The sequence below is a fragment of the Dendronephthya gigantea genome, unplaced genomic scaffold (genome assembly GCF_004324835.1).
Source record: "Dendronephthya gigantea isolate DGI-Jeju-01 unplaced genomic scaffold, DenGig_1.0 000001F, whole genome shotgun sequence".
Classification (NCBI taxonomy): domain Eukaryota; kingdom Metazoa; phylum Cnidaria; class Anthozoa; order Malacalcyonacea; family Nephtheidae; genus Dendronephthya; species Dendronephthya gigantea.
The window spans coordinates 176,151-194,526 of record NW_021163011.1 but is presented as its reverse complement, the minus strand read 5'-3'; the positions used below and the strand labels follow the sequence as shown (position 1 = coordinate 194,526).

The 18,376-nt window shown below is 42.1% G+C and overlaps 1 protein-coding gene and 24 non-coding genes across 25 annotated transcripts; 12 read left to right on the top strand and 13 right to left on the bottom strand.

The window, feature by feature from the left end:
* Positions 1-533: 533 nt before the first annotated feature.
* Trnaf-gaa lies at positions 534-606 on the top strand. Its single transcript has one exon. It is a non-coding gene; the product is annotated as a tRNA-Phe (tRNA).
* A 449-nt stretch (positions 607-1,055) lies between these two features.
* On the bottom strand, positions 1,056-1,127 carry Trnae-uuc. Its single transcript has one exon. It is a non-coding gene; the product is annotated as a tRNA-Glu (tRNA).
* A 143-nt stretch (positions 1,128-1,270) lies between these two features.
* Positions 1,271-1,341, bottom strand: Trnag-gcc. Its single transcript has one exon. It is a non-coding gene; the product is annotated as a tRNA-Gly (tRNA).
* A 187-nt stretch (positions 1,342-1,528) lies between these two features.
* On the top strand, positions 1,529-1,601 carry Trnaa-agc. The gene has a single exon. It is a non-coding gene; the product is annotated as a tRNA-Ala (tRNA).
* Positions 1,602-2,019: 418 nt separating this feature from the next.
* Positions 2,020-2,092, top strand: Trnaf-gaa. Its single transcript has one exon. It is a non-coding gene; the product is annotated as a tRNA-Phe (tRNA).
* A 451-nt stretch (positions 2,093-2,543) lies between these two features.
* Trnae-uuc lies at positions 2,544-2,615 on the bottom strand. The gene has a single exon. It is a non-coding gene; the product is annotated as a tRNA-Glu (tRNA).
* A 141-nt stretch (positions 2,616-2,756) lies between these two features.
* Trnag-gcc lies at positions 2,757-2,826 on the bottom strand. Its single transcript has one exon. It is a non-coding gene; the product is annotated as a tRNA-Gly (tRNA).
* A 186-nt stretch (positions 2,827-3,012) lies between these two features.
* On the top strand, positions 3,013-3,085 carry Trnaa-agc. The gene has a single exon. It is a non-coding gene; the product is annotated as a tRNA-Ala (tRNA).
* Positions 3,086-7,415: 4,330 nt separating this feature from the next.
* On the bottom strand, positions 7,416-8,511 carry LOC114530363. The gene has a single exon (XM_028551984.1). The coding sequence runs from the start codon at positions 8,370-8,372 to the stop codon at positions 7,416-7,418; it is 957 nt and encodes a 318-aa protein (XP_028407785.1). The 5' UTR covers positions 8,373-8,511.
* A 1,365-nt stretch (positions 8,512-9,876) lies between these two features.
* On the top strand, positions 9,877-9,949 carry Trnaf-gaa. The gene has a single exon. It is a non-coding gene; the product is annotated as a tRNA-Phe (tRNA).
* A 449-nt stretch (positions 9,950-10,398) lies between these two features.
* Positions 10,399-10,470, bottom strand: Trnae-uuc. Its single transcript has one exon. It is a non-coding gene; the product is annotated as a tRNA-Glu (tRNA).
* Positions 10,471-10,613: 143 nt separating this feature from the next.
* Trnag-gcc lies at positions 10,614-10,684 on the bottom strand. The gene has a single exon. It is a non-coding gene; the product is annotated as a tRNA-Gly (tRNA).
* A 186-nt stretch (positions 10,685-10,870) lies between these two features.
* Positions 10,871-10,943, top strand: Trnaa-agc. Its single transcript has one exon. It is a non-coding gene; the product is annotated as a tRNA-Ala (tRNA).
* A 408-nt stretch (positions 10,944-11,351) lies between these two features.
* On the top strand, positions 11,352-11,424 carry Trnaf-gaa. The gene has a single exon. It is a non-coding gene; the product is annotated as a tRNA-Phe (tRNA).
* A 449-nt stretch (positions 11,425-11,873) lies between these two features.
* Trnae-uuc lies at positions 11,874-11,945 on the bottom strand. The gene has a single exon. It is a non-coding gene; the product is annotated as a tRNA-Glu (tRNA).
* Positions 11,946-12,089: 144 nt separating this feature from the next.
* Positions 12,090-12,160, bottom strand: Trnag-gcc. The gene has a single exon. It is a non-coding gene; the product is annotated as a tRNA-Gly (tRNA).
* Positions 12,161-12,346: 186 nt separating this feature from the next.
* Positions 12,347-12,419, top strand: Trnaa-agc. Its single transcript has one exon. It is a non-coding gene; the product is annotated as a tRNA-Ala (tRNA).
* A 394-nt stretch (positions 12,420-12,813) lies between these two features.
* Trnaf-gaa lies at positions 12,814-12,887 on the top strand. Its single transcript has one exon. It is a non-coding gene; the product is annotated as a tRNA-Phe (tRNA).
* Positions 12,888-13,542: 655 nt separating this feature from the next.
* Positions 13,543-13,612, bottom strand: Trnag-gcc. Its single transcript has one exon. It is a non-coding gene; the product is annotated as a tRNA-Gly (tRNA).
* A 663-nt stretch (positions 13,613-14,275) lies between these two features.
* On the top strand, positions 14,276-14,348 carry Trnaf-gaa. The gene has a single exon. It is a non-coding gene; the product is annotated as a tRNA-Phe (tRNA).
* A 417-nt stretch (positions 14,349-14,765) lies between these two features.
* Positions 14,766-14,837, bottom strand: Trnae-uuc. The gene has a single exon. It is a non-coding gene; the product is annotated as a tRNA-Glu (tRNA).
* A 143-nt stretch (positions 14,838-14,980) lies between these two features.
* Positions 14,981-15,051, bottom strand: Trnag-gcc. Its single transcript has one exon. It is a non-coding gene; the product is annotated as a tRNA-Gly (tRNA).
* Positions 15,052-15,721: 670 nt separating this feature from the next.
* On the top strand, positions 15,722-15,793 carry Trnaf-gaa. The gene has a single exon. It is a non-coding gene; the product is annotated as a tRNA-Phe (tRNA).
* Positions 15,794-16,079: 286 nt separating this feature from the next.
* Trnag-gcc lies at positions 16,080-16,150 on the bottom strand. Its single transcript has one exon. It is a non-coding gene; the product is annotated as a tRNA-Gly (tRNA).
* A 668-nt stretch (positions 16,151-16,818) lies between these two features.
* Trnaf-gaa lies at positions 16,819-16,891 on the top strand. The gene has a single exon. It is a non-coding gene; the product is annotated as a tRNA-Phe (tRNA).
* Positions 16,892-18,376: the final 1,485 nt, after the last annotated feature.

Below are 18,376 nucleotides of genomic sequence, written 5' to 3'. Positions count from 1 at the left end.
GATCTATCTTTTACCGATTGCTCGAAAAGATGCACGATACGGCAGCAACTGGGGGATTAACTCAAATGGTAGAGCGCGCGCTTAGCATGCGCGAGGTAGCGGGATCGACGCCCGCATCCTCCAAAATTTTACGCTTTGGATCTGAAATCATTCTTCAGAAAACCGTTGCTTTGCATTAAAAGTTTTCGTATTATAATATGACAAATATTGATTGATCAACAATGAAGCTGGCCGTTATCAGCCTTCGATAGATCAGTTAGTAGATTGGGGGACTGTAGATAAGTAAGCAAACATCCCTGAATCACTGGTTCAAAACCGGTTCGAAGGATAGTTGCATGGAAAATATTTTGAAAAATATTTTACTTGCCTATGTCAAATTGATATACTGGCAATGGAGTAGAAATTTATTAAATATATGTATCCATATTTATCATAACCTGACATTTTGTATGCTCCGTTGTTGTGTGCAGCTAGGGAACTAGGTGGATAATCGAAAACGCCTGAAGAATATAAATAGTCGTTCTGTGCTGTATGCCGAAATAGCTCAGGTGGGAGAGCGTCAGACTGAAGATCTGAAGGTCCCTGGTTCAATCCCGGGTTTCAACAGGAACTAATTTGAAATATTTTGCCGGTTAGCTTGGTGTGTCTGCAAAATTTTGAAAATAACCCTTTTATTTTGCGGTTTAGGCAAATAGTTTGTTTAGGAAATAAATGTTAAAAAAAATGAAAATAGATATGTGTCATTGTAAAAATGGATTTCAATGCGTTACGGCGGTTATGGGAGATTAGATCAAATAAGAGAGCGCGCGCTTTGAATGCGTGAGGTAGCGGGATCGATGCCCGCATCCTCATATTTTTTTCCTATATGATCAATTAAAAACACATTAAATTCTGGAAAACGCAACTCAACTTTATTCGTTCAAATATCAATTTCCTTTTTGACAAACCCGATTCTTCCAATCCTTGTCAGTGTTTGTGTCCTGCAACAATACTCATTCAGGTGTTAAATGTACTGCCGTAAACGGCTCTTTTGCCGGGTATTTATGTAAACGGATTTCCCACGCCGGGAATCGAACCCGGGCCATGGCGGTGAAAACGCCAGATCCTAGCCACTAGACCACATGGGAACTTGCGATGCCTTACGTAGCAGCGTCGTTTTTTTTTAAATTACCCCTTTCTTTTGATAATTTTGCTACGCCACAGTAAGTGTGAAAAAGAAACCACATGATGGGTGTTATTGGTCAGGACAATGCATCCGAGGGGAATTTTATGCGCTAGCGGGGAATCGAACCCCGGTCTCCCGCGTGGCAGGCGAGAATTCTACCCTTGAACCACCAGCGCAACGCCACATATAGTGGTCAATTTCGGCAATCATGTTACTCCGCTGTATGAAACATATTTTCAAATTACACCCATAAATTAGGTCCCATGCTACACGAATCAAACTCAGAAATTATATTTTTAATTTCGTAAAGAGTGATCTATCTTTTACCGATTGCTCGAAAAGATGCACGAAACGGCAGCAACTGGGGGATTAGCTCAAATGGTAGAGCGCGCGCTTAGCATGCGCGAGGTAGCGGGATCGACGCCCGCATCCTCCAAAATTTTACGCTTTGGATCTGAAATCATTCTTCAGAAAACCGTTGCTTTGCATTAAAAGTTTTCGTATTATAATATGACAAATATTGATTGATCAACAATGAAGCTGGCCGTTATCAGCCTTCGATAGATCAGTTAGTAGATTGGGTCATTGGGAGACTGTAGATAAGTAAGCAAACATCCCTAAATCACTGGTTCAAAACCGGTTCGAAGGATAGTTGCATGGAAAATCTTTTGAAAAATATTTTACTTGCCTATGTCAAATTGATATACTGGCAATGGAGTAGAAATTTATTAAATACATGTATCCATTTTTATCATAACCTGACATTTTGTATGCTCCGTTGTTGTGTGCAGCTAGGGAACTAGGTGGATGATCGAAAACGCCTGAAGAATATGAATAGTCGTTCTGTGCTGTATTCCTAAATAGCTCAGGTGGGAGAGCGTCAGACTGAAGATCTGAAGGTCCCTGGTTCAATCCCGGGTTTCGGCAGGAACTAATTTGAAATACTTTGCCGGTTAGCTTGGTGTGTCTCCAAAATTTTGAAAACAACCCTTTTATTTTGCGGTTTAGGCAAATAGTTTGTTTAGGAAACCAAATGTTAAAAAAAAACGAAAATAGATATGTGTCATTGTAAAAATGGATTTCAATGCGTTACGGCGGTTATGGGAGATTAGATCAAATAAGAGAGCGCGCGCTTTGAATGCGTGAGGTAGCGGGATCGATGCCCGCATCCTCATATTTTTTTCCTATATGATCAATTAAAAACACATTAAATTCTGGAAAACGCAACTCAACTTTATTCGTTCAAATATCAATTTCCTTTTTGACAAACCCGATTCTTCCAATCCTTGTCAGTGTTTGTGTCCTGCAACAATACTCATTCAGGTGTTAAATGTACTGCCGTAAACGGCTCTTTTGCCAGGTATTTATGTAAACGGATTTCCCACGCCGGGAATCGAACCCGGGCCATGGCGGTGAAAACGCCAGATCCTAGCCACTAGACCACATGGGAACTTGCGATGCCTTACGTACAGCGTCGTTTTTTTTTAAATTACCCCTTTCTTTTGATAATTTTGCTACGCCACAGTAAGTGTGAAAAAGAAACCACATGATGGGTGTTATTGGTCAGGACAATGCATCCGAGGGAATTTTATGCGCTAGCGGGGAATCGAACCCCGGTCTCCCGCGTGGCAGGCGAGAATTCTACCCTGAACCACCAGCGCACGCCACATATAGTGGTCAATTTCGGCAATCATGTTACTCCGCTGTATGAAACATATTTTCAAATTACACCCATAAATTAGGACCCATGCTACACGAATCAAACTCAGAAATTATATTTTTAATTTCGTAAAGAGTGATCTATCTTTTACCGATTGCTCGAAAAGATGCACGAAACGGCAGCAACTGGGGGATTAGCTCAAATGGTAGAGCGCGCGCTTAGCATGCGCGAGGTAGCGGGATCGACGCCCGCATCCTCCAAAATTTTACGCTTTGGATCTGAAATCATTCTTCAGAAAACCGTTGCTTTGCATTAAAAGTTTTCGTATTATAATATGACAAATATTGATTGATCAACAATGAAGCTGGCCGTTATCAGCCTTCGATAGATCAGTTAGTAGATTGGGTCATTGGGAGACTGTAGATAAGTAAGCAAACATCCCTAAATCACTGGTTCAAAACCGGTTCGAAGGATAGTTGCATGGAAAATCTTTTGAAAAATATTTTACTTGCCTATGTCAAATTGATATACTGGCAATGTTTCCAAAGACAGATCACGACTACGCCGTAGAGATTTTTCGTAATATATTATATAAAATACATTCTATAGTAAGATAATGATTAAGTTTGATTAGGAAAGATTCATTTTGATTAAATTGTCAATCGACTAAGACTATATGTAATCGCTCGTTACCTGAAGAGTGGATCTCTACAGCTATCTCTGAATTCAAACAATTGCTGATATAGGTCCTCGCTATATCTCTCTCTGACTAACGACTAAAGACAATCTACTGTGCATGCGTTTTGTTACTTGTAATTGGAACCGACATCCTGTTCATACTATCGTCAATCATATATGTTAATCATTGATGTAAATCAAGGTGTAATCAAGTTAAGGAATCAATTAGATATAATAAGTAAGTAAAGTAAGTTAGGCTGTCTGAAACAACCCTCCGGGCCTCTGTTAAAGAGATTCCTCTTCTAATATCATGCAGCATTTCTGTACTGACCGTTTATAAGTTCCCGTCTTCGTCTTCACGATTACGTTTCTTACCACACCGTCTTGTCCCGGCATAACCTCGACGATACGTGCCATGTTCCACCTCCCGCGTGGGAGATTGTCGTCTACCAACATTACGATGTCATTGACCTTTGGCTGTCTCTTCTTTTGCCTCCACTTTGTTCGGCGCATCAAACTCTGCAGATACTCCCGTTGAAACCGTTGCCAAAACTGCTGGATTAATGACTGAACATATTCGAACCTTTTTCTGCTGCTCTTTACTTCTTGGAATGGACCTTGTGGTGTCTTGATGTGGCACGTCCTAAGATGAGGTGGTTTGGTGTCAGCGGCTGCAAGTCGTTGGCATCATTGGATGGATATCCAAGAGGTCGGGAATTAATCAAGCATTCTACCTCTGCAAACACTGTCGCCATGTCGTTCCATGACAACGTTTGTTGACCAACGATGGCCTTCAGTGCGGATTTCGTCAACTTCACCATGCTCTCGAAAAATCCTCCTTGATGGGGGCTTGCAGGCGTGTTGAACTTCCATTTCAGCTTATGTGATACGGCAAAGTCTTCCAGGTTTTTCCTTCCTTCTTTTAGAAGTTTCTTCAATTCTCGTTCTGTACCCACGAATGACGTTCCGTTATCCGAGATTATGGTTTTGGGCCAACCATGATGAGCGGCGAAACGTCGAAGGGCGTGTAGGAATGCTTCTGTTGATAAGTCTTGGACGATCTCCAAGTGTATTGCACGAACAGTGGCGCATGTAAAGACGGCTCCCCAGGCTTTTATCTTCTTGTTTCTCCCATACTTCAAATAGAAGGGACCAAACAGGTCGACGCCCGTGACTGTAAATGGTGGTGCAAACAACTTCAATCTGTCGGGAGGGAGGTCAGCCATCAGCGTGGTATGCGGGTACTGTCTAAGTCTGCGACAAGTGACACAATCTTTGACTATCTTCCTGACCAAATTTCTGCCACGAGGAATCCAGAACTTTCTTCGACATTCACACAACGTACGTTCGCGACCGGCATGTAGGACGCGGTTATGAGCGTCTTTGACGACTAGCTTCGATATAACGTGGCTTACTGGTAGCAACACTGGGTGATTTTCGTCAAATTGCAAGGGAGAGCGAGCCAATCTTCCTCCCACGCGGACTACGCCGTCTTCTTTGAACGGGGCCAAATCTTTGTACTGATGTTCCCAGTCGCCAAGCTCCGTCTGAGCTGACTTTATCCAATGTGTTTCGGCTGATTCGATTTCCATCGGCTCGAGGGGGCCATCTTGTCGCTCTGCTGGGGTCTTACTGTTCTTAATAAAACGGAGACAATAGGCTGTGATTCTGCACAGTTTCCTCCAGTTCGAGAATCTTGATGGGTCCACTATGGGGTGTGTAACCTCTCGTTGCAGGGCAAGGATGTGTGCTGAACTCTTTACATCTGGTAGTTCAACTTGCTTGTTTGGGTGGGAGGGCCATTGCTCGACTGGATCTCTTAAAAATGTGGGGCCTTTCATCCAACGCTCTTTCAACTTTTCCACTGGAATGCCTCTACTTAGGTCATCTGCAGGGTTCAAACCTGTTGGAACGAATCTCCAGCAGCAGGGTTCCCATGAGGTCTGAATTTCTGTCACTCGAACTCCGACGAATGGCTTTAGGATGGTCGATTCTGCTTGGATCCATGCGAGCACAATCATGGAATCCGTCCAGAACGTTACGCTTGATGGTTTTATCTTGAATTCACCTTGGATCGTTTTAGCTAGTCTTGAGGCTATTAAGGCCGCCATAAGCTCCAATCTCGGTATAGTTGTTTGTCGAATTGGCGCGACTCTCGCTTTGGCTGCCACAAGGCGGGCTTCGACACCGTCAGGTCGTGACCAAACAAGATAGGCTGCTGCTCCATAGGCATTGATACTGGCGTCGGAGAATACGTGAAGCTGTGGTGAACCGGATGCATTATTCGGCTTTAGACAACGCGGGAAACAAACAGTGGATAGGTTTTCTAACTCATCGAATATCTTGTCCCAATTATGCTGTAGCTCTTTTGGAAGTGGGTCATCCCAATCAAATTTCTTCATTTTCCATCCTCCTGCAGCGCCATTCTCGCTTTTATCGTTACTGGTGTTGCTAATCCGAGGGGATCGAAGATTCGAGAGATGTTTGACAGGACTGATCTTTTCGTATAAGGGGTTGTTCTCTTTAATTGGACTTGAAAATGAATCGTATCAGACATCGGATTCCACGAACTCCCAGAGCTTTGATGCCGCTTTGCTTGTCGAGGTTTACTTCGCTTGATGAAGGTGAGATTTGATCTTGCGTTTTTTTCATTCTTTTCGCATTCACGGTTTGTTGGAGTTCAGGTGAGGAGCAATGCCATTCCTTTATATTGAATCCACCTTCTCCAAGTATCTTCTCTACGTCCTTGATTCTCTTCTCTCCATCTTGCACAGTCGGGCATGATGGATCAAGTCGTCGACATACCGGTCCCTCTCAATGATTTTGGAAGCCTCCGGTGTGCGTTCCTTGTTTTCCTCCGCGATCTTGAGCATCACGTAGCTCGCCATGTCTGGAGATGGCTTGTCCCCGAAGGTAACGCGGAGTAGGGCGTAGGTCGTCGGCTCCTTTGTCGTGTCCATGTTTCTCCATAAGAAACGATGCATTTGGCAGTCACTTTCAGGCAGAAGTATTTGTAAGAACATTCTTCGATATGTCCCCGACAAACGCCACTTTTCTTCTCGAAAGCGTAGCAGAACTCCCAGAAGATCGCCAATCAGACAGGGTCCTTTGTACAGAAACGAATTGAGCGAGATATTCTTGTAGGGGGATGCGGGGTCAAACACGATTCTGAGGGGCGTGCTTTTCTTTTCTGGCCGGTAGACGCCGTGGTGAGGTAAATAGTGTGCATGGGGTTTTCTGACTTCTTGGTCTTCTAACTTTCTGGCCCATCCGTTCTTCTCGTATTCCTTAATTGCTTCATTGTACATCTTTGCTTTCGTTGGATTTCTTCGTAAGCTTCTCTCTAAAGACTCGAGTCTTTGCCGTGCCAAGGGATAATTATTTGGTAGTCCTGCAGGATCATTCTTCCAAGGTAGTCCGATCACGTATCGTCCGTCTAACTTCTTACACGAGGACTTGAACAGTTCTATGGCCTTTTTCCCGTCGTTGGTCATCACGTCTACCGGACATTTACAGTCTGGAGCCTAACTCCAACGGTTTCAAAGTCATAGAATGTTTCCAGGTTGATTTTTCTTGCGAAGCTGAGGTAGTTGTCGGAACCCTTCGCGTTGTCAGGACCAATAACATGCCATCCAAGCTTTGTCTTTTTGGCTATTGGTTGGAACGGTAAACCTTGACGTACTTCATTCTCGGCGTGAAGGTGGCTGTATTGTACACCAAGAATCAAATCGATCGGACCAGCGTGATGTGAAAAGTCAACATCTTTTAGGTGATCAAAGGAGCTCAACCAAGCGCGATCAAGAGGGGGGACGTTGATTATGGTGTAGCCAATCTCGTGAGCCTCTATTGGAAACGACTCGTTTCCGTTCAATGGAGAAATCCAAAACTTTACTCTGCGACTGTCGTCTTGAGTTATTCTCTCCTCCAACGACTGCGATATTTATCTTCTCTTTCCTTCCCTTGGAGACCCAGGGCTTTGGCGAATGACTTTCGGATGACTGTGATACCCGCGCCGCTGTCTATCAACACGTTTCCTTCGCGTACGTTGCCGTTGGAGGACTTGAAACAGACTCTGACGACTGGCATAATTCCATCTCTATCGAGGGCAGAAGTCACCGAACCTAATATAGGATTCGTTTCTTTACTGGCGTGTAGCAAGCGGTGGTGGAAATGAGTGCAGTCGTCTACATCACACTTTGCTTTGGATCTACAATCCTTTGTCACGTGACCGCGGTTGAGGCAGGAGAAACAGAGTCGCTGCTTCTTGACGTGTTGGATTCTCTCATCGGTGGAGCAGCTCGAAAACACAGGGCATTCTACCACTCGGTGGTCTTCTGAGCAAACGTAGCATTGGATTTTTTTCTTTTCTCTTTGTCCGGAAGCGATCCCACGCCTGTCACGCTGAGGGAAGCGGGCTTCGGATTTCTGGATATCCCCAAAGTCAGGGTCGAATTCAGCCTTCACGCGCTTTCGCAGAAATCGTCCGATATGCTCAAGAGAAGGCGCTTCTCCCCTTTCCCTAATATCCGTCGCTGCTGCTTTCCATTTATCTATAAGGTTGTCAGGCAGCCGCTTGACGACGTCGCGCAGATTATAGATGGAGTTTGCGTCTGCGAGGCGATTGATTTGCTTTAATGTTGCGACACAATTCATGACATCAAACGACAACTCTTGTAGGGCCTGTCTATCACTGCTCTGAATTTTACGTCTTTCCAGTAGCTTGCTGATGTGTGCTCGTGCTATAGCGCTTGGTGTGCCAAATTGTTCTTTCAAAGTTTTTAATGCCGTTGCGTACATTTTCCCGTGAGAGCCGAGACCGCTTACTGCGCGACGGGCGCGGCCTGCTAGATGCATTTTCAATTGTACCATTCGTACATTATCGGTGAGATGAGACTTGTCATGGATGTGTAATTTGAAGCGCTCAATGAATTCAACATATGTAAGCGGGTCGCCGTTGTATTCGATTAACTCAATGCTCGGGATGTCCTTGCTTGCTTCTAACTTATAGAGGGCTTCGCGACAGACATTCTGATAGCGTATTCGGTAAAACAGTCTCTTCAAACTCAGTTAGGTCATTTATCCAACTATCAAATGCCCGAGGTGACGACGAAGATAATTGAACTGTTGACAGGTTGACTTGAATTCAATCGCTCTTCCGAACGTATTGAAATATCTCTTTCTGATTCAGATTGAAATCATGTGAAGTACGGTTGAATCAGCGTAGTGGGATTGATCACGTCAGATGCAACATGTTCGCATTATTTTCAGCCTCACTCTCAACAGGGGTTGCTCCCGCGGCGGAAGTACTAGGTTGCGTTTCCTCAGGCATGCTGCTCCTACTGTTACATAACTTACATTGTCCTATTCGATGGATGAGAATCTGTTCGTTGTTTAAGGACTTTGCTTGACGCTAGAAGATCGACTCCGATTGCTTGACAGCCCCTTCTATGTCATATAGTCGTCAGTTCGTTCCCAATCGTCCATATTGGACGTTTGACTTTCTTCAGCATAAATATAAAGCTCAGCGTGATATTCACGCGCCAACTCAAAGTCCTTTCGGATTTGTGTTAGTTCTTTCTCTATTTTCTTGCGCGCCTCTGCGCCTTCATCGATAAACTTTCTTACTCTCTTTATAGATCGAGTAACCTTACGCTGTAGCGCTCGTTTTTTCTTTAGATTACTCGCCAACTGCGCGTCAGACTCGCCAGTTCCGTTGCTTGCCTTTTCGCCTTCATACAACTGTCCACTCTGGACCTCTTCTGTCGCCATGATCTTGTCTTATAACCAAATTGCGGCAAAATACACTTCTTCAGAACTTGTTTCCAAAGACAGATCACGACTACGCCGTAGAGATTTTTCGTAATATATTATATAAAATACATTCTATCGTAAGATAATGATTAAGTTTGATTAGGAAAGATTCATTTTGATTAAATTGTCAATCGACTAAGACTATATGTAATCGCTCGTTACCTGAAGAGTGGATCTCTACAGCTATCTCTGAATTCAAACAATTGCTGATATAGGTCCTCGCTATATCTCTCTCTGACTAACGACTAAAGACAATCTACTGTGCATGCGTTTTGTTACTTGTAATTGGAACCGACATCCTGTTCATACTATCGTCAATCATATATGTTAATCATTGATGTAAATCAAGGTAGAATCAAGTTAAGGAATCAATTAGATATAATAAGTAAGTAAAGTAAGTTAGGCTGTCTGAAACAGGCAATGGAGTAGAAATTTATTAAATACATGTATCCATATTTATCATAACCTGACATTTTGTATGCTCCGTTGTTGTGTGCAGCTAGGGAACTAGGTGGATGATCGAAAACGCCTGAAGAATATGAATAGTCGTTCTGTGCTGTATTCCTAAATAGCTCAGGTGGGAGAGCGTCAGACTGAAGATCTGAAGGTCCCTGGTTCAATCCCGGGTTTCGGCAGGAACTAATTTGAAATATTTTGCCGGTTAGCTTGGTGTGTCTCCAAAATTTTGAAAACAACCCTTTTATTTTGCGGTTTAGGCAAATAGTTTGTTTAGGAAATAAATGTTAAAAAAAACGAAAATAGATATGTGTCATTGTAAAAATGGATTTCAATGCGTTACGGCGGTTATGGGAGATTAGATCAAATAAGAGAGCGCGCGCTTTGTATGCGTGAGGTAGCGGGATCGATGCCCGCATCCTGATATTTTTTTCCTATATGATCAATTAAAAACACATTGAATTCTGGAAAACGCAACTCAACTGTATTCGTTCAAATATCAATTTCCTTTTTGACAAACCCGATTCTTCCAATCCTTGTCAGTCTTTGTGTCCTGCAATAATACTCATTCAGGTGTTAAATGTACTGCCGTAAACGGCTCTTTTGCCGGGTATTTATGTAAACGGATTTCCCACGCCGGGAATCGAACCCGGGCCATGGCGGTGAAAACGCCAGATCCTAGCCACTAGACCACATGGGAACTTGCGATGCCTTACGTAACAGCGTCGTTTTTTTTTAAATTACCCCTTTCTTTTGATAATTTTGCTACGCCACAGTAAGTGTGAAAAAGAAACCACATGATGGGTGTTATTGGTCAGGACAATGCATCCGAAGGGAATTTTATGCGCTAGCGGGGAATCGAACCCCGGTCTCCCGCGTGGCAGGCGAGAATTCTACCACTGAACCACCAGCGCAACGCCACATATGCGGTCAATTTCGGCAATCATGTTACTCCGCTGTATGAAACATATTTTCAAATTACACCCATAAATTAGGTCCCATGCTACACGAATCAAACTCAGAAATTATATTTTTAATTTCGTAAAGAGTGATCTATCTTTTACCGATTGCTCGAAAAGATGCACGAAACGGCAGCAACTGGGGGATTAGCTCAAATGGTAGAGCGCGCGCTTAGCATGCGCGAGGTAGCGGGATCGACGCCCGCATCCTCCAAAATTTTACGCTTTGGATCTGAAATCATTCTTCAGAAAACCGTTGCTTTGCATTAAAAGTTTTCGTATTATAATATGACAAATATTGATTGATCAACAATGAAGCTGGCCGTTATCAGCCTTCGATAGATCAGTTAGTAGATTGGGGGACTGTAGATAAGTAAGCAAACATCCCTAAATCACTGGTTAAACCGGTTCGAAGGATAGTTGCATGGAAAATATTTTGAAAAATATTTTACTTGCCTATGTCAAATTGATATACTGGCAATGGAGTAGAAATTTATTAAATATATGTATCCATATTTATCATAACCTGACATTTTGTATGCTCCGTTGTTGTGTGCAGCTAGGGAACTAGGTGGATGATCGAAAACGCCTGAAGAATATGAATAGTCGTTCTGTGCTGTATGCCGAAATAGCTCAGGTGGGAGAGCGTCAGACTGAAGATCTGAAGGTCCCTGGTTCAATCCCGGGTTTCGGCAGGAACTAATTTGAAATATTTTGCCGGTTAGCTTGGTGTGTCTGCAAAATTTTGAAAATAACCCTTTTATTTTGCGGTTTAGGCAAATAGTTTGTTTAGGAAACCAAATGTTAAAAAAACGAAAATAGATATGTGTCATTGTAAAAATGGATTTCAATGCGTTACGGCGGTTATGGGAGATTAGATCAAATAAGAGAGCGCGCGCTTTGAATGCGTGAGGTAGCGGGATCGATGCCCGCATCCTCATATTTTTTTCCTATATGATCAATTAAAAACACATTAAATTCTGGAAAACGCAACTCAACTTTATTCGTTCAAATATCAATTTCCTTTTTGACAAACCCGATTCTTCCAATCCTTGTCAGTGTTTGTGTCCTGCAACAATACTCATTCAGGTGTTAAATGTACTGCCGTAAACGGCTCTTTTGCCGGGTATTTATGTAAACGGATTTCCCACGCCGGGAATCGAACCCGGGCCATGGCGGTGAAAACGCCAGATCCTAGCCACTAGACCACATGGGAACTTGCGATGCCTTACGTAACAGCGTCGTTTTTTTTTTAAATTACCCCTTTCTTTTGATAATTTTGCTACGCCACAGTAAGTGTGAAAAAGAAACCACATGATGGGTGTTATTGGTCAGGACAATGCATCCGAAGGGAATTTTATGCGCTAGCGGGGAATCGAACCCCGGTCTCCCGCGTGGCAGGCGAGAATTCTACCACTGAACCACCAGCGCACGCCACATATAGCGGTCAATTTCGGCAATCATGTTACTCCGCTGTATGAAACATATTTTCAAATTACACCCATAAATTAGGTCCCATGCTACACGAATCAAACTCAGAAATTATATTTTTAATTTCGTAAAGAGTGATCTATCTTTTACCGATTGCTCGAAAAGATGCACGAAACGGCAGCAACTGGGGGATTAGCTCAAATGGTAGAGCGCGCGCTTAGCATGCGCGAGGTAGCGGGATCGACGCCCGCATCCTCCAAAATTTTACGCTTTGGATCTGAAATCATTCTTCAGAAAACCGTTGCTTTGCATTAAAAGTTTTCGTATTATAATATGACAAATATTGATTGATCAACAATGAAGCTGGCCGTTATCAGCCTTCGATAGATCAGTTAGTAGATTGGGGGACTGTAGATAAGTAAGCAACATCCCTAAATCACTGGTTAAAACCGTTCGAAGGATAGTTGCATGGAAAATATTTTAAAATATTTTACTTGCCTAAATGTGAATATACTGGCAATGGAGTAGAAATTTATTAAAATATGTATCCACATAACCTGACATTTTGTATGCTCCGTTGTTGTGTGCAGCTAGGGAACTAGGTGGATGATCGAAAACGCCTGAAGAATATGAATAGTCGTTCTGTGCTGTATGCCGAAAATAGCTCAGGTGGGAGAGCGTCAGACTGAAGATCTGAAGGTCCCTGGTTCAATCCCGGGTTTCGGCAGGAACTAATTTGAAATATTTTGCCGGTTAGCTTGGTGTGTCTGCAAAATTTTGAAAATAACCCTTTTATTTTGCGGTTTAGGCAAATAGTTTGTTTAGGAAACCAAATGTTAAAAAAACGAAAATAGATATGTGTCATTGTAAAAATGGATTTCAATGCGTTACGGCGGTTATGGGAGATTAGATCAAATAAGAGAGCGCGCGCTTTGAATGCGTGAGGTAGCGGGATCGATGCCCGCATCCTCATATTTTTTTCCTATATGATCAATTAAAAACACATTAAATTCTGGAAAACGCAACTCAACTTTATTCGTTCAAATAAATTTCCTTTTTGACAAACCCGATTCTTCCAATCCTTGTCAGTGTTTGTGTCCTGCAACAATACTCATTCAGGTGTTAAATGTACTGCCGAAACGGCTCTTTTGCCGGGTATTTATGTAAACGGATTTCCCACGCCGGGAATCGAACCCGGGCCATGGCGAAAACGCTCCTAGCCACTAGACCACATGGGAACTTGCGATGCCTTACGTAACAGCGTCGTTTTTTTTTTAAATTACCCCTTTCTTTTGATAATTTTGCTACGCCACAGTAAGTGTGAAAAAGAAACCACATGATGGGTGTTATTGGTCAGGACAATGCATCCGAAGGGAATTTTATGCGCTAGCGGGAATCGAACCCCGGTCTCCCGCGTGGCAGGCGAGAATTCTACCACTGAACCACCAGCGCCACGCCACATATAGCGGTCAATTTCGGCAATCATGTTACTCCGCTGTATGAAACATATTTTCAAATTACACCCATAAATTAGGTCCCATGCTACACGAATCAAACTCAGAAATTATATTTTTAATTTCGTAAAGAGTGATCTATCTTTTACCGATTGCTCGAAAAGATGCACGAAACGGCAGCAACTGGGTTAGCTCAAATGGTAGAGCGCGCGCTTAGCATGCGCGAGGTAGCGGGATCGACGCCCGCATCCTCCAAAATTTACGCTTTGGATCTGAAATCATTCTTCAGAAAACCGTTGCTTTGCATTAAAAGTTTTCGTATTATAATATGACAAATATTGAATCAACAATGAAGCTGGCCGTTATCAGCCTTCGATAGATCAGTTAGTAGATTGGGGGACTGTAGATAAGTAAGCAAACATCCCTGAATCACTGGTTCAAAACCGGTTCGAAGGATAGTTGCATGGAAAATATTTTGAAAAATATTTTACTTGCCTATGACAAATTGATATACTGCCAATGGAGTAGAAATTTATTAAATATATGTATCCATATTTATCATAACCTGACATTTTGTATGCTCCGTTGTTGTGTGCAGCTAGGGAACTAGGTGGATGATCGAAAACGCCTGAAGAATATGAATAGTCGTTCTGTGCGGTATGCCGAAATAGCTCAGGTGGGAGAGAGTCAGACTGAAGATCTGAAGGTCCCTGGTTCAATCCCGGGTTTCGGCAGGAACTAATTTGAAATATTTTGCCGGTTAGCTTGGTGTGTCTGCAAAATTTTGAAATAACCCTTTTATTTTGCGGTTTAGGCAAATAGTTTGTTTAGGAAACCAAATGTTAAAAAAACCGAAAATATAGATATGTGTCATTGTAAAAATGGATTTCAATGCGTTACGGCGGTTATGGGAGATTAGATCAAATAAGAGAGCGCGCGCTTTGAATGCGTGAGGTAGCGGGATCGATGCCCGCATCCTCATATTTTTTTCCTATATGATCAATTAAAAACACATTAAATTCTGGAAAACGCAACTCAACTTTATTCGTTCAACAACACTTGTCAGTGTTTGTGTCCTGCAACAATACTCATTCAGGTGTTAAATGTACTGCCGTAAACGGCTCTTTTGCCGGGTATTTATGTAAACGGATTTCCCACGCCGGGAATCGAACCCGGGCCATGGCGGTGAAAACGCCAGATCCTAGCCACTAGACCACATGGGAACTTGCGATGCCTTACGTAACAGCGTCGTTTTTTTTTAAATTACCCCTTTCTTTTGATAATTTTGCTACGCCACAGTAAGTGTGAAAAAGAAACCACATGATGGGTGTTATTGGTCAGGACAATGCATCCGAAGGGAATTTTATGCGCCAGCGGGGAATCGAACCCCGGTCTCCCGCGTGGCAGGCGAGAATTCTACCACTGAACCACCAGCGCCACGCCACATATAGCGGTCAATTTCGGCAATGATGTTACTCCGCTGTATGAAACATATTTTCAAATTACACCCATAAATTAGGTCCCATGCTACACGAATCAAACTCATAAATTATATTTTTAATTTCGTAAAGAGTGATCTATCTTTTACCGATTGCTCGAAAAGATGCACGAAACGGCAGCAACTGGGGGATTAGCTCAAATGGTAGAGCGCGCGCTTAGCATGCGCGAGGTAGCGGGATCCGGACGCCCGCATCCTCCAAAATTTTTACGCTTTGGATCTAAATCATTCTTCAGAAAACCGTTGCTTTGCATTAAAAGTTTTCGTATTATAATATGACAAATATTGATTGATCAACAATGAAGCTGGCCGTTATCAGCGTTCGATAGATTAGTTAGTAGATTGGGGGACTGTAGATAAGTAAGCAAACATCCCTAAATCACTGGTTAAACCGGTTCGAAGGATAGTTGCATGGAAAATATTTTGAAAAATATTTTACTTGCCTATGTCAAATTGATATACTGGCAATGGAGTAGAAATTTATTAAATATATGTATCCATATTTATCATAACCTGACATTTTGTATGCTCCGTTGTTGTGTGCAGCTAGGGAACTAGGTGGATGATCGAAAACGCCTGAAGAATATGAATAGTCGTTCTGTGCTGTATGCCGAAAAGCTCAGGTGGGAGAGCGTCAGACTGAAGATCTGAAGGTCCCTGGTTCAATCCCGGGTTTCGGCAGGAACAAATTTGAAATATTTTGCCGGTTAGCTTGGTGTGTCTGTAAAATTTTGAAAATAACCTTTTATTTTGCGGTTTAGGCAAATAGTTTGTTTAGGAAACCAAATGTTAAAAAAAACGAAAATAGATAGACCACATGGGAACTTGCGATGCCTTACGTAACAGCGTCGTTTTTTTTTTAAATTACCCCTTTCTTTTGATAATTTTGCTACGCCACAGTAAGTGTGAAAAAGAAACCACATGATGGGTGTTATTGGTCAGGACAATGCATCCGAAGGGAATTTTATGCGCTAGCGGGGAATCGAACCCCGGTTTCCCGCGTGGCAGGCGAGAATTCTACCACTGAACCACCAGCGCCACGCCACATATAGTGGTCAATTTCAGCAATCATGTTACTCCTCTGTATGAAACATATTTTCAAATTACACCCATAAATTAGGTCCCATGCTACACGAATCAAACTCAGAAATTATATTTTTAATTTCGTAAAGAGTGATCTATCTTTTACCGATTGCTCGAAAAGATGCACGAAACGGCAGCAACTGGGGGATTCGCTCAAATGGTAGAGCGCGCGCTTAGCATGCGCGAGGTAGCGGGATCGACGCCCGCATCCTCCAAAATTTTACGCTTTGGATCTGAAATCATTCTTCAGAAAACCGTTGCTTTGCATTAAAAGTTTTCGTATTATAATATGACAAATATTGATTGATCAACAATGAAGCTGGCCGTTATCAGCGTTCGATAGATTAGTTAGTAGATTGGGGGACTGTAGATAAGTAAGCAAACATCCCTAAATCACTGGTTAAACCGGTTCGAAGGATAGTTGCATGGAAAATATTTTGAAAAATATTTTACTTGCCTATGTCAAATTGATATACTGGCAATGGAGTAGAAATTTATTAAATATATGTATCCATATTTATCATAACCTGACATTTTGTATGCTCCGTTGTTGTGTGCAGCTAGGGAACTAGGTGGATGATCGAAAACGCGTGAAGAATATGAATAGTCGTTCTGTGCTGTATGCCGAAATAGCTCAGGTGGGAGAGCGTCAGACTGAAGATCTGAAGGTCCCGGGTTCAATCCCGGGTTTCGGCAGGAACAAATTTGAAATTATTTTTGGTAAGCTTGGTATGTCGTTAAAATATTGAAAATAACCGTTTCATTTTGCGGTTTTGGCAAATAGTTTTTTTAGGTATAATCAAATGTAAAAAAACCCAAAAAAGATATGTGTCATTGTAACAATGGTTTTCAATGCATTACGGCGGCTGTGAAGGATTAGCTCAAATGAAAGGGCGCTCGCTTTGCATGCGCGAGGTAGCGGGATCGAGCCGGCATCCGGCATATTTTTTTCCAAAATACAATTCCAACAATACCGCTCAGTAACCGCTTTAGTTTTCTTCCTGATCAACGTACTAAACATACTAAAGAAGACCAATAAACTATTGGAGCAACTCCGCGATAAAAGAAAGAGGAAATTAAAAACGAAAGAATAAGCTTTGTATGAACGAATCAAATGGGAATTTATCAGACGACAAAGCACAACTACCGATACTGCAAGGTGAACAGCAACAATCAAAAACCAAAACATCGGTCGTCGTAGCAGATTACTCGATGTTAGAATATATCTAAGGTTGGGAGTTATAAACTGGTCAGGGAAATGTATCGGTTAAATCGTTTTCGGGAGCGACAGTTGATGATATGGGCGATTTTCTGAAACCAACTTATCAGGATAAGTTGATTGTACATGGAACCAACGACAGTCGTTGTCGGAACCAACGACATACGCAAGAGTCAACCTATAAGCATATAGCAGCTAAAAGTCTCCGACCTAGCAAAGCAATTCAAGAAAGATTCTGGTGGTACGCCAGTTGTTATCTCGTCCTTGGTAGAGAGAACTGATGGCCCTGAACTTGCAATGAAGGTAAAACAGACAAATATTCTGTTAAAGTCACATTGTATTTTAAACGATTTAGTGTTTCTAGATAACAGTAATATTAATAGCTCACATTTAAATTATCGAGGATTGCATCTAAATCGAGATGGAAGTGCATTATTGCAAAATAATGCATCAAATATTTTAAATTCTAAGGATTGAATCGAGATAGGTTCGGGAATAAAGACTTCCAAACATGGCAGAGTTTTCAGAAAACAAGCCGGGGATTCAAAATGGCTATGCTTAATATAGCTAGCCTATACCAAATCACCTTGATGAAATACGTTTGCTGTTATTTCATAAGAAAATCGATATTTTAGCGCTTAATGAAACCCGGCTTGACTCCTCTATTTCTGACGAGCTAGTTTATATTGACGGTTATAACATAGTGTGGGCCGATCGGAACAGAAATGGAGGAGGTGTTTGCATTATTTATATAAGATGCAATATAAATTACCTAAAGCGTCCTGATCTAATTCCAAATGACCTTGAAGCTGTTGCTTTAGAAATTAAGCAAGCAAATAGTCAGTCCTTTATTATTTCGAGTGTTTATAGACCACGTAATTCCAAAGTGGAAGATTTTCTAAAACTTGAAAGACATATGCAACTGAATGATATTGAAAATAAAGAGATTTATATCTTAGGTG